This window comes from Pongo pygmaeus, chromosome 15 (genome assembly GCF_028885625.2).
Source record: "Pongo pygmaeus isolate AG05252 chromosome 15, NHGRI_mPonPyg2-v2.0_pri, whole genome shotgun sequence".
Classification (NCBI taxonomy): domain Eukaryota; kingdom Metazoa; phylum Chordata; class Mammalia; order Primates; family Hominidae; genus Pongo; species Pongo pygmaeus.
The window spans coordinates 19,363,561-19,377,223 of NC_072388.2; the positions used below are offsets into that span (position 1 = coordinate 19,363,561).

General features: G+C 44.8%; 1 protein-coding gene across 6 annotated transcripts in view; it reads left to right on the top strand.

The window, feature by feature from the left end:
- Window positions 1-13,663, top strand: part of RPGRIP1 (RPGR interacting protein 1) — a 66,465-nt gene that overhangs the window by 33,056 nt on the left and 19,746 nt on the right. For 2 of the 6 annotated variants that reach the window (XM_063651405.1, XM_063651406.1), the window contains 7 exons: window positions 341-495; window positions 2,684-2,844; window positions 3,619-3,762; window positions 4,216-4,366; window positions 9,665-9,849; window positions 10,469-10,672; window positions 12,295-12,433. In XM_063651405.1, coding sequence (XP_063507475.1) covers window positions 341-495; window positions 2,684-2,844; window positions 3,619-3,762; window positions 4,216-4,366; window positions 9,665-9,849; window positions 10,469-10,672; window positions 12,295-12,433 — 1,139 coding nt within the window. Of the gene's footprint in view, window positions 1-120; window positions 496-2,683; window positions 2,845-3,618; window positions 3,763-4,215; window positions 4,367-6,674; window positions 7,128-7,288; window positions 7,441-7,887; window positions 8,231-9,664; window positions 9,850-10,468; window positions 10,673-12,294; window positions 12,434-13,663 lie in introns of those variants that run through there. The other 4 variants (XM_054448255.2, XM_054448256.2, XM_063651404.1 and 1 more) reach the window with 3 other exon arrangements.

A 13,663-nucleotide genomic window follows, 5' to 3' on the forward strand; every position in this document is an offset into this window, starting at 1 on the left:
CATTTCTAATCCGGCAGGCCTGAGAAGGTCTTGGTACATAGTTCCCTGACTAAAGAAAGCCATCATGGTGGAGAAGTTCCTTGGGAAATGGATATGACTTGGGGTGTTTGCTCAGTCAGATATCTGAGACCTAAACAGAAATGGTACTGAGCAATAACTCAGTAGGACTCAAAAGTTCCGAGGCAGTTGGTAAATGACAGTTATGAATAAAGCAAGGGCAGAAAAAACATGTAGGGGAATGAATGAGGAACTAGGTCCAGGAGATGCTGAAACTGGATAATAAAGACGTCATATCTCACCCCTTGGGGTATCCATCTGAGAGCTTGCTTTCCTTTGCCAGCATGCTGGACAGCAGTGACAGCTCTAGTCAGCCCCACTGGAGCAACGAGCTCATAGCAGAACAGCTACAGCAGCAAGTCTCTCAGCTGCAGGATCAGCTGGATGCTGAGCTGGAGGAGAAAAGAAAAGTTTTACTTGAGCTGTCCAGGGAGAAAGGTAGGCTGGACCTTGAAGAGCTCTCTCAAATGTGGCATCCTCTACCTCGGGAGAAGATAACTTGAGCCATCATTTCTTCAATCCCCTCACTTGATCCTATTCTTTTGTGGGTTGTAGGTAACTAGAATGAGAACACTAGCAATAGATCAAGATCTACAATCAGGAAAACATGATACTTACCTACCTCTCATGTATACTTTTTCCTATATAATGTCTTTCCATTTGAGAAGATGCTAGTTTTTTGTTTGTTTGTTTGTTTGTTTGTTTTTGAGGTGGAGTTTCGCTCTTGTTGCTCAGGCTCGAGTGCAATGGTGCAATTTCAGCTCACTGCAACCTCCACCTCCCAGGTATAAGCGATTCTCCTATCTCAGCCTCCCAAGTAGCTCAGATTACAGGCATACACCACCACGCCTGGCTATTTTTTTTTGTATTTAGTAAAGATGGGGTTTTACCATGTTAGTCAGGCTGGTCATGAACTGACCTCAGATGATCCACCAGCCTCAGCTTCCCAAAGTGCTGGGATTACAGGCGTGCGCCACTGTGCCCGGCCTGCCAGTTTTTAATTTATTATGTTTTTTAAACATTCAGTTTATTGAAAGTTTTGTTTTGTTTTGTTTGTTTTTTCTGAGAGAGTCTCGCTCTTTCACCCAGGCTGGAGTACGGTGATGCGATCTGGGCTCACTGCAACCTCCGCCTCCCAGGTTCAAGAGATTCTCCTGCCTCAGCCTCCCGAGTTGCTGGGATTTCAGGTGCCCACCACCACACCCAGATAATTTTTTGTATATTTTAGTAGAGATGAGGGTTCACTATGTTGGCCAGGCTGGTCTCAAACTGACCTCAAGTGATCCACCCACCTCAGCCTCCCAAAGTGCTGGGATTACAGGTGAAAGCCACTTACCAAGGCAGTTGGTAAATGACAGTTATGAATAAAGCAAGTACTGAAAGTGAATTTCTCTGCTTTTATCATTCTCATCATTTTAGAGGTAACTGGAATACTTTTTTTTTTTTTTTTTTTTTTGCCATCCAATTCTTGAAATTGAGTAGCAAATTACTGCTCTTGGTTACCACTGCCATTTCATCCCTGTCTTAACTCTTGGATCTCAGGAGATAGGTATTTGGAACATTTTTAAATACTGTCAAAAAGACCTTCATCTTACTGCTTTTTCCTAGCCTGGGCCTTAATCTTTAGTCTTATGAAATTTATATCTCATCAAGTTTTAGTGTATTCAAATAGGAAACCAAAGGAAAAGAAATATGTGAAATCAAGAAAAATAGAGGCAAGAACCACTTTTAGGAGCACATGCTAATTAGTATGTATGAAGCACAAATGAAGTCTTGTAAGGACCTTCAGGGCAATCTAATTTAATCCCTTCTCTAATGCATGATGGAAATGATCTGCTCACTAAACACTGATTACCTTTGTTCCCTGAAAAACACACACACAGCCTGGTGTGGTGGCTCATGCCTGTAATCCCAGCACATTGGGAGGCTGAGGCCGGCAGATCACATGGGGCCAGGAGTTTGAGACCAGCCTGGCCAACATGGTGAAACCCCATCTTTACTAAAAACAAGAAAATTAGCCAGTTGTAGTGTCGTGTGCCGGTAATACCAGCTACTCGGGAGGCTGAGGCACAAGAATCTTTGAACCCCGGAGGCAGAGGTTGCAGGGAGTCAAGATCGCACCACTGCACTCCATCCTGAGTGATGGAGTAAGACTGTCTAAAGAGAAAAAGAAACACACACACACACACTGGAACACAGAAATGCCCATCATCCAGGCCAGGGTGGGTGTGAAGATGGGTGCTGCAGAGAGCTAATAACATAGAAGTCAGAATGGAGTTGGGGTGGAGTTGGTGAGATACTGGTTTCGATGCTGCTGTCAAAAAGTTTGGATTGCCCTAGTCAGTCAAGTGATTGCCTTTGTTTTGTGTTGTTATTGTTGTTCCACTGTCCACTCTACCGTTCTGCAGGTGTCTTTTGTTTTGTTTTTGGAGTGCAAGTAGTATCACCTCAGTTTACTGAGTCAATAAGCTAGAGGCCTCCTCTGTAGAAATAATAAAGAATTGCTTCTCAAATTTATAATATTAATTAAACCTTAGTGGGAAGATTAAATTCACACTTGATCCGACTCTGACCATGGTGATAAATAACTACAGAGTTTCAAATTTCTGGATTATTTTTTCCCCAGCCCAAAATGAGGATCTGAAGCTTGAAGTCACCAACATACTTCAGAAGCATAAACAGGAAGTAGAGCTCCTCCAAAATGCAGCCACAATTTCCCAACCTCCTGACAGGCAATCTGAACCAGCCACTCACCCAGCTGTATTGCAAGAGAACACTGAGATCGAGGTAAGAGCCTCTTTAAACAAACTAGTTCGCTCTGCAGAAAGATGTCTGGTAAATATCTCTGGGGAAGATGATGAGATTAGAAAACTAACTAAATAACATTTTGTCCTGACTGAGGACACTCTTTTTTTTTTTGAGATGGAGTTTCGCTCTTGTTTCCCAGGCTGGAGTGCAATGGCGCGATCTCGGCTCACTGTAGTCTTTGCCTCCCGGGTTTAAGCAACTCTCCTGCCTCAGCCTCCGGAGTAGCTGGGATTACAGGTGCTTGCCACCACAGCCGGCTAATTTTTTGTATTTTTAGTAGAGACAGGGTTTCGCCATTTTGGCCAGGCTGGTCTTGAACTCCTGACCTCTGGCGATCCGCCCAACTCAGCCTCCCAAAGTGCTGGGATTACAGGCGCGTGCCACTGTGCCTGGCTTGAGGACACTTTTTGGAAAACTATGAGAAGGCTGAACGTAGAGAACTTCATGAGCTCCACCCATTTCTTCCACTCTTTGCAGCTCATAAAATTTAGAATCTTTTTCAGATGAGGACTTGAAAAGATCTGTGGAAGAGCAAACAGCCATTAGTGGCTGTATAATCTCCCTTCACTGCTGCTACTGAACATGAGAACTAGGGGAAAGAGCACTTGTGAAGTCATACAGGTCCTCTGTTACATTTTGGAGTAGTTTCTGCTGCTGGCATTTTACTACTACCAACAACTGTCTTATGGAGAATCGTTATTACTTTACCTGTCATATTTATACTCCCTTTTACCAATGCATTTCCCTCTACAGCCAAGTGAACCCGAAAACCAAGAAGAAAAGAAACTCTCCCAGGTGCTAAATGAGTTGCAAGTATCACATGCAGAGACCACATTGGAACTAGAAAAGACCAGGGACATGCTTATCCTGCAGCGCAAAATCAACGTGTGTTATCAGGTGCAAGGAAAGATGGTACAGGAAGGGGATGGATAATAGGAATGTGGGAAGCACTCACAGGACTGGGAATGAAGCAAGACCTAAGTTTCCAGGGCTGATGCCAGGTGATGTGCTATCCTGAGCAAACACGCAATGGCTGTCCTCTGAGGAACTTGAGGACTCACACGTGCCCACAGCACCTTGGCACTAGGAGCCAGTGATGGGGCCAGCCCATGCCAATGGCAAGCGTAAGGCTTCTGGGTTCAAATTTTGCCAGTCCTAGGAACCACCCTACCTCACTGATAGCACAACTAGTCTTGGAGGGGTCTGCAAGGAAACCAGACCTTTTTCTAGTGGGTGAACCTGCCCAGCTAAGGATAGCAGTCTTCTTGACCTAGCCAGGGCCACATTTTTTTTATGCTCTTTGGTTTTAGGCCACTAAGATAGAAAAGTTCAGACATTATTTTGTTTTAGGAGGAACTGGAGGCAATGATGACAAAAGCTGACAATGATAATAGAGATCACAAAGAAAAGCTGGAGAGGTTGACTCGACTACTAGACCTTAAGAATAACCGTATCAAGCAGCTGGAAGGTATTTTAAGAAGCCATGACCTTCCAACATCTGGCAAGTCTTAGTCCTTTGTTCTCCTCACTTCGGGACCCTTCCACAACTAACGCCTGTGTTCCTCTCTGTGTACTTGTCAAGAAGGGTGCCTCTCATATCCTTAGCATATGACTTATCCCTCTTGTTCTTTATCCTATCATTTTTGTTGTTTTTTTGTTTGTTTGTTTTTGAGACGGAGCCTTGCTCTGTCACTCAGGCTGGAGTGCAGTGGTGCGATCTTGGCTCACTGCAACCTCTGCCTCCCAGATTCAAGCGATTCTCCTGCCTCAGCCTCCCGAGTAGCTGGGATGACAGACTTCTGCCACCATGCCTGGCTAATTTTTTGTATTTTTAGTAGAGATAGGGTTTCACCATGTTGGCCAGGTTGGTCTGGAACTTCTGACCTCAGGTGATCCACCCGCCTCGGCCTCCCAAAGTGATGGGATTACAGGTGTGAGCCACTGCACCCGGCCCATCTTTGTTGTTTTAATACATGTTAGCAGCTTCTTTCCCTCCATCATGTTTTTCTGATTTCTCTGTAGAGTTTCAAGAGGGCCCAGCAATTGCTTCCAGGGGCTTAATTCTGTCGTGAGAATGAGTGTCACTGTTGGCTCTCAGGGTGGTGGTGTAACACACAATCTCTCTCTCTCTCTCTCTCTCATTCTTTCTCTCTTGCTCCTCTTCCCTGTCCCTCTCTCCTAGTCACTGTTTCCTCAGAGCAGTTTTAGTCGGATAATAGAACTTCATCACTCATCTCCTGTTATTCTTGTCAGTGATTTCTCTCTTAAAATCTCTAAAATCTTTGTTGCAATTTGAGGATGCTGACAGTGACAGGGCAGTTGGCTGGACACTGAATGCAAGTTTCATATTGCGGTGCCTCCTATACTTAGTGTAGTCACTGCTGACCAGAGCCTGGTCTCAGGCTTGTTTGTCAAGACACTTGGCTTTGTTATTATACCCAGTGGTGAAAGATCTGACTCACAGAAACCAAATTAACCAGAAGCTGATATTTAAACCCAAATGTTTGTTATTTTACAATAGTGGCTATTCCATTGCTGCCATGAGAAATTTGGAACCACAGTTCAGGGCAGCCCTCTTTCGGGAAGCAAAATCAGTAAGTAGGTTTCTTAGTGAGCATGGAATAGAATAAAGGGACATGGCCGGGCACGGTGGCTCACACTCGTAATCCCAGCACTTTGGGAGGATGAGGCAGGCGGATTGCCTGAGGTCGGGAGTTCGAGACCAGCCTGACCAACATGGCGAAACCCCATCGCTACTAAAAATAGAAAAATTAGCTGGGCATGGTGGCGGGCACTTGTAATCCCAGCTTCTTGGGAGGCTGAGACAGGAGAATCGCTTGAACCCGGGAGGCAAAGTTGCAGTGAGCCGAGACCAGGCCATTGCATTCCAGCCTGGGCGACAAGAGTGAAACTCTGTCTCAAAAAATTAAAAAAAAAAAAAGAATAAAAGCACATAAGTGTCTCTGGGCCATGATTTATCCATGTCAGGGTGAGTCTGATAAAAGATCACTGCTCCTACCTACGTCTGAAGATTTATTTGCTTTAGCTAATAGTTCTTTGATCACTGATAAGGCTAAAGAGTTTTTCTATGTTCACCAGTTATTTGTGTTATTCCTTTTGAGAATTGACCGTTCCTATCCTTTGCCTACTTCTTAACAGTATCCTATTGATTTATAGAAATTCTTTTTATGCTGAGATTATTACTCCTGCATCATGTAATGCAAAATTTTAAGTATACTATATTTAATTGTATTAATCTTGTTAATTAAGAAAGTAGTCTCCTTATTCGTGTGTGTGTGTGTGTGTGTCATGAAGACATTCCGATGTGTCCAGAATATTTTATTCTACTGCTTTAACTCTTAAAATAGGACCTTCAACAGCAGCACACTGTGATGACTCAAATATTGCCCAATTTGAAGCAGGCTATAACTTGTAGAAGTATTCATATTTTTGTGTTTCTAGTACTTCTCTTATGAAATTACCAGTTAATGATAGGGCCATGATGTACACCAAAACGATGTCATATATAACATAAAATGTGCCCCCAGTGTTTTCCTAAGTTTAGCATCTACTTTCCAGTCACTCCTTTTGTACCTTCTCCCTAAAGCTGGCATTGGATTATTTGGCTATCAGAATTCAATGCTCCTGGTTGTCATTCTGTTGCTTTTCCTTTTGAATCGCGTGGTTTCGTGAAATAATCACAACTTGGACTTCCACCATGTGTTTTATATTTCTTTTGTCCACCCTCCTCTACCCTAAGAAAGAGCTCCCTACCCTTTAACAGATAGGCAGCTTTCTTTCCCCTCTAGAACAGCTCAAAGATGTTGCTTATGGCACCCGACAGTTGTCGTTATGTTTGGAAACACTGCCAGCCCATGGAGATGAGGATAAAGTGGATATTTCTCTGCTGCGTCAGGGTGAGAATCTTTTTGAACTGCACATCCACCAGGCCTTCCTGACATCTGCCGCCCTAGCTCAGGCTGGAGATACCCAACCTACCACTTTCTGCACCTATTCCTTCTATGACTTTGAAACCCACTGTACCCCATTATCTGTGGGGCCACAGCCCCTCTATGACTTCACCTCCCAGTATGTGATGGAGACAGATTCGCTTTTCTTACACTACCTTCAAGAGGCTTCAGCCCGGCTTGATCTACACCAGGCCGTGGCCAGTGAACACAACACTCTTGCTGCAGGATGGATTTGCTTTGACAGGGTGCTAGAGACTGTGGAGAAAGTTCATGGCTTGGCCACACTGATTGGTAAGTGCTGTTGGCTTCCTGCAGCTCCTAAGCACCAATGCAGAATTTCCCAAAGCCTACAGTTGCTTTTCTGGTGGTTTCTTATTTTCTTCCTTTGTCTTGTTCTTGATCCTTGCCACACCATCTGTATTCTCCCTGCTTTCATACTTTCTGCTACACAGGAGCTGGTGGAGAAGAGTTCGGGGTTCTAGAGTACTGGATGAGGCTGCGTTTCCCCATAAAACCCAGCCTACAGGCATGCAATAAACGAAAGAAAGCCCAGGTCTACCTGTCAACCAATGTGCTTGGAGGCCGGAAGGCCCAGGAAGAGGAGGTGAGGAAAAGGATGTGCCGAGGCATCTCAGAGGAGCCTCAGCCAAACAGCTCATGAGAACAGTTCAGTCTTCCACTCTCAATAAGTATTTGTTGAATGTGAATGAAAGAGAAAACTATCACACCACAACTAGTCTGGATTATTCCCTTGGTCAGGCTTGAGTCTGAAATGAAAGTATGCCTTTGGAGCTAGCTACATCCTTCATCCTTGCTGTGAACAGAATAGCTTCTCTGTGCCATTCTCTAAGTTAAGTCGTGAGTGCTAGTATCTCCCTGAAATAACTGCCAGAGCCAGTTTGCAGGCAGGTGAAGATCATTAGGTTTCTTCCTGATCCAGTTGGGATAGCTGTTCTCTAGATCATAGCTCTTCCTCACCACAGATCCTAGGCTTCACCTACAACACTCTCAAGCTGCCCTTTTCCTCAATCCGTGACCAACATCTTTCCAGTTCAGATCGGAGTCTTGGGAACCTCAGAACGAGCTGTGGATTGAAATCACCAAGTGCTGTGGCCTCCAGAGTCGATGGCTGGGAACTCAACCCAGTCCATATGCTGTGTACCGCTTCTTCACCTTTTCTGACCATGACACTGCCATCATTCCAGCCAGTAACAACCCCTACTTTAGAGACCAGGCTCGATTCCCAGTGCTTGTGACCTCTGACCTGGACCAATATCTGAGACGGGAGGCCTTGTCTATACATGTTTTTGATGATGAAGACTTAGAGCCTGGCTCGTATCTTGGCCGAGCCCGAGTGCCTTTACTGCCTCTTGCAAAAAATGAATCTATCAAAGGTGGGGGTTCGAGGTTATTACATCTTCATGCCCTCTTCCCAGTGTTGTCTCCCTGTCCTGATTCTACTTTTCTTTGATTACTTGCTTGAAACAGTCTCTCTTAAAACCTGAAGAGAAAGGATTTAGAATATTGTCAAGAGCAACAGAGCAGAAGACTTAGGGCTTCACTACTTGTGTGGAAACACTGGCTTCTTCTGCTTCTCTTCAGCCGCAAAGGCAGCATTCCTAAGTGGCAGAGCCAGCAACCCGAATTCTATGCCTCTGTATCTGAAGAAACTTTTTTTTTTTTTTGAGATGGAGTTTCGCTCTTGTTGCCCAGGCTAGTAACTGGGATTACAGGCACGCGCCACCACACCCAGCTAATTTTTGTATTTTTAGTAGAGACGGGATTTCTCCATGTTGGTCAGGTTGGTCTTGAACTCCCGACCTCAGGTGATCCACCCACCTCAGCCTCCCAAAGTGCTGGGATTACAGCCTTGAGCCACCGCGCCTGGCTGAACAAACTTTTTCAAGCTCTGTAATGCTGTCTAGTAACTGTCTTTACTAAAGGCCTGTTGTTTCTTAGTGCATGACGACATAAACTGAGACCTTAACACTCCCCCATCATTCTCTCACTTCTTTTAAACACTGGACACAAGTTAGAGAGATTTCCACAGCAGATCATGACAAACACAAATTTCTTGGATTTTTTTTTTCTCCCAATGTGGAGCTGAGCTCCATACTGTCTTTCCTAACTTTTATACCTAGGATGGTGGGGGCGTACCAAGAGGGGTCAACTCTTTGACTACAGTCCTGGGAGAGTGAAGTGGGGGTATCCATGTTTTCCTTAGGAAGTGGGGATAGCTGCAGCCAGAAACAACCATATTTAACAAGATTCTGGATGCTCCAGGAAATGTGTGCAGCTCTCTCCTCAATACAACTGCTTAAAAAAAGGCTGACACTTCTGGACACAACTCCTTTGCCAAACAGGGGAGGCAATATAAGCCATCTGTTAATCAGTGTTACAAATCAGACATCTGGCATTTCGAAAAAGCCATTTTGCTTAAGTTTTCTTGGGACCACTTGACGGTAGAGATGACAGTTTTCTTGGTACAACTAAGGCACAGTAAGCATTTGATAATAGTAATAATAATGCAACCTTGTTCATTGGCTGGGTGACTGATGACAAGCAAGCTGTACTCCTTTTCATATACCTTTCACTATCTCTTCCTGAATCCTAGAGATAACCCATCTTCCCCTATTAATATGCTAACTGCACTGCTATTTGATTTTACTTCTGAGTGTATCATCATCGTAATTATTTAATGGATGTTAATTAATTGCTGATAAAATATGTTGAAATTAAAAATGGGAAGGAAATAGATAAGGTGCTGACAAATGCTCACTTGCTTATTTCATGTGATCAGATCTTATTAATATCTGTTTGTCTCTCAGGTGATTTTAACCTCACTGACCCTGCAGAGAAACCCAACGGATCTATTCAAGTGCAACTGGATTGGAAGTTTCCCTACATACCCCCTGAGAGTTTCCTGAAACCAGAAGCTCAGACTAAGGGGAAGGATACCAAGGACAGTTCAAAGATCTCATCTGAAGAGGAAAAGGCTTCATTTCCTTCCCAGGTAACTCTCCAGGACTCCACAGGTAGCAGATCTCTGCCAATCCTATGGAGCAGATTTGAAGAAGACAGTATTATAGTTGAAGCAGGTGCAGTGGCTCACGCCTGTAATCCCAGCACTTTGGGAGGCCATGGCAGGCGAATCACCTGAGGTCGGGAGTTCAAGACCAGCCTGACCAACATGGGGAAACCCTGTCTCTACTAAAAATACAAAAATTAGCTGGGCGTGGTGGCACATGCCTGTAATCCCAGCTACTCGGGAGGCTGAGGCAGGAGAATCACTTGAACCCAGGAGGCGGAGGTTGTGGTGAGCCGAGATCACACCATTGCACTCTGGCCTGGGCAACAAGAGCAAAACTCTGTCTCAAAAAAAAAAAAAAGAAAAAGAAATTCCCTCTGTGAGTGTCATGTGTCCTGTGAGCTTAATATATATCCCTCATAATGCCATGAGACTACTGATGGAGCGAAAGCCTGGGTTTTACTGCGGAAAAGAGAGAGAGATAGCATTTCTTAGCTCCATGAGGAGAGAACTGAAGTCTAATGCTAGTTCCTAAATCCCTTTCTTGTGTTTCTAGGTTGTTAAACTACCATCTTGTAATGCTGTCTGTGATCTTTCTATTCAGGATCAGATGACAACTCCTGGGGTTCCCATTGAAGCTGGCCAGTATCGAGCAAAGAGAAAACCTCCTCATGGGGGAGAAAGAAAGGAAAAGGAGCACCAGGTTGTGAGCTACTCAAGAAGAAAACATGGCAAAAGAATAGGCGTTCAAGGAAAGAACAGAATGGAGTATCTTAGCCTTAACATCTTAAATGGAAATACACCAGAGGTAAGACCTTAAAAACTCTGAAGCACTAAATTGTGGGTTGTTATGTCCCCAGATGTATTATTCTCAGAGGTAGAAGCAGAAGCAGACATACAAGATAAGCACTAATCGGCCGGGCATGGTGGCTTCAGCCTGTAATCCCAGCACTTTGGGCAGTTGAGGTGGGCAGATCACCTCAGGTCAGCCTGGCCAACACGGTGAACTCCTGTCTCTGCTAAAAATACAAAATAAGGCCGGGTGCAGTGGCTCACACCTGTAATCCCAGCACTTTGGGAGGCCGAGGCGGGTGGATCACCTGAGGTCAGGAGTTCGAGACCAGCCTGACCAACATGGTGAAACCCTGTCTCTACTAAAAATACAAAAATTAGCCAGGCATGGTGGTGTGTGCCTGTAATCCCAGTTACTCGGGAGGCTGAGGAAGGAGAATCACTTGAAGCCGGGAGGTGGAGGTTGTGGTGAGCTAAGATCGCGCCGTTGCACTCCAGCCTGGGCAACAAGTGAGAAACTCCATCTCACCAAAAAAAAAAAAAAATTAGCCAGGCATGGTGGTGCATGCCTGTAATCCCAGCTACTCAGTCGGGAGGCTGAGGTAGGAGAATCGCTTGAACCCAGGAGGCGGAGGTTGCAGTGAGCTGAGATCGTGCCACTGCACTCCAGCCTGGGCAACAGAGCAAGACTCCATCTCAAAAAAATAAAATTAAGATAAGCCATAATCATAGCTATTTGTGGCTAGCTTGTGTTTCCCCAAACACAAATAGTTTAACAAACCCCTGGACTGCTCATTTCAATGTAATTTAATTCAACATATATGTACTCTACAGTTTATGCTTAAAGTTTTAATACTATATATATTTTTAAACAAGTGCTCACTTGTTTGTTTTTTTTTGAGACCAAGTCTCGCTCTGTTGCCCAGGTCGGAGTGCAATGGCATGATCTCGGCTCACTGCAACCTCCACCTCCCAGGTTCAAGCAATTCTGCTGCCTCAGCCTCCCAAGTAGGTGGGATTACAGGCATGTTCCACCACACACGGCTAATTTTTGTATTTTTAGTAGAAATGAGGTTTCACCATGTTGATCAGGCTGGTCTCCTGACCTCAGGTGATCTGCCTGCCTCGGCCTCCCAAAGTGCTGAGATTATAGGCGTGAGCCACCATGCCCGGCCTACATGCCCAACAAGTACTAACTTTTAAAAATTAAAAAGAGCTAGTATTGTCTGGGCATGGTGGCTCACGCCTATAATCCTAGCACTTTGGGAGGCTGAGGCATGCGGATCACGTGAGGTCAGGAGTTCAAGACCAGCCTGGCCAACATGGTGAAACCCCATCTGTACTAAAAATAGAAAAATTAGTCCGGTGTGGTGATGGGCTCCTGTAATCCCAGCTACTCAGGAGGCTGAGGCAGAAGAATTGCTTGAACCCAGGAGGCGGAGGTTGCAGTGAGCCGAGATGGTGCCACTGCACTCTGGCCTGAGTGACAGAGGGAGACTCTGTCTCAAAAAAATAATAATAATAAAAATTAAAAAAAATAAAAAGAGCTAGTATTTAAAAAGAAGACAGGAAGGAAGGAATAAAGAAAGAAAACCAAGATATTACCAGCTATGTAGTATTGTTGTTCTTATTCTGAAGCAGGTGAATTACACTGAGTGGAAGTTCTCAGAGACTGACAGCTTCATAGGTGATGGCTTTAAAAATCAGCACGAGGAAGAGGAAATGGCATTATCCCATTCAGCATTGAAACAGAAGGAACCTCTACATCCTGTAAATGGTATTGTCTTTTAAAATCTATTTTTTTTCCTGGCACTTTGGGAGCCTGAGGTGGGCAGATCACGAGATCAGGCTTTCAAGAGCAGCCTGGCCAACATGGTGAAACCTGTCTCTACTAAAAATACAAAAATTAGCCGGGTGTGGTGGCACATGCCTGTAATCCCAGCTACTTGGGAGGCTGAGGCAGGAGAATTGCTTGCGCCCGGGAGGAGGAGGTTGCAGTGAGCCGAGATTGCACCACTGCACTCCTCCAGCCTGGGCGACAGAGTGAGACTCCATCTCAAAAAAAAGAAAAAAGTATATATTTTTTCTGTTTAATCATTTAATTGTTTTGCCAACTAGTTATTTACTTTTCCCCTTCATCTTAGAATGCTAAAGTTTTCATGGAAAATTAGTATATAAGACTTGAGGCCCAGTTTTGTGTTACAAATGTGATGGTTGGGTTAACCAAGGCTGGAATTCTTAAATAAGTAACTTCCCCAGTGTTTATAAAATGTTATTTTGCCCCAGGATTTTTTTGTTTTGTTTTGTTTTTGAGATGGAATCTCATTCTGTCTCCCAGGCTGGAGTGCGATGGCACGATCTCAGCTCACTGCAACCTCTGCCTCCCGGGTTCAAGCGATTCTCCTGCCTCAGCCTCACGAGTAGCTGGGATTACAGGTATGTGCCACCACGCCCAGCTAATTTTGTATTTTTAGTAGAGACGGGGTTTCTCCATGTTGGTCAGGCTGGTCTCAAACTCCTGACCTTAGGTGATCCGCCCACCTCGGCCTCCCAAATTGCTGGGATTACAGGCGTGAGCCACCGCACCCGACCTAGTTTTGATTTTCTCATTAAAACTGTTTGTTGGCTGGGTGCGGTGGCTCATACCTGTAATCCCAGCACTTTGGGAGGCATGGGCTGGTAGATCACCTGAGGTCAGGAGTTTGAGACCAGCCTGACCAACATGATGAAACCCCATCTCTACTAAAAATACAAAAAATTAGCTGGACGTGGTGGCATCTGCCTGTAGTCCCAGCTACTGGGGAGGCAGAGGCAGGAGAATTGCTTAAACCCGGGAGGCAGAGGTTGCAGTGAGCTGAGATTATACCACTGCACTCCAGCCTGGGCAACAGAGCAAGACTCTGTCTCAATACAAAAAACAAAAAACAGGACAGTGTTTGTCTTGATTATTGAGTTTTTGGCACCCCTTCAAATTTTATGCCTAAGGTCAGTGCCTCACATGCCTTCC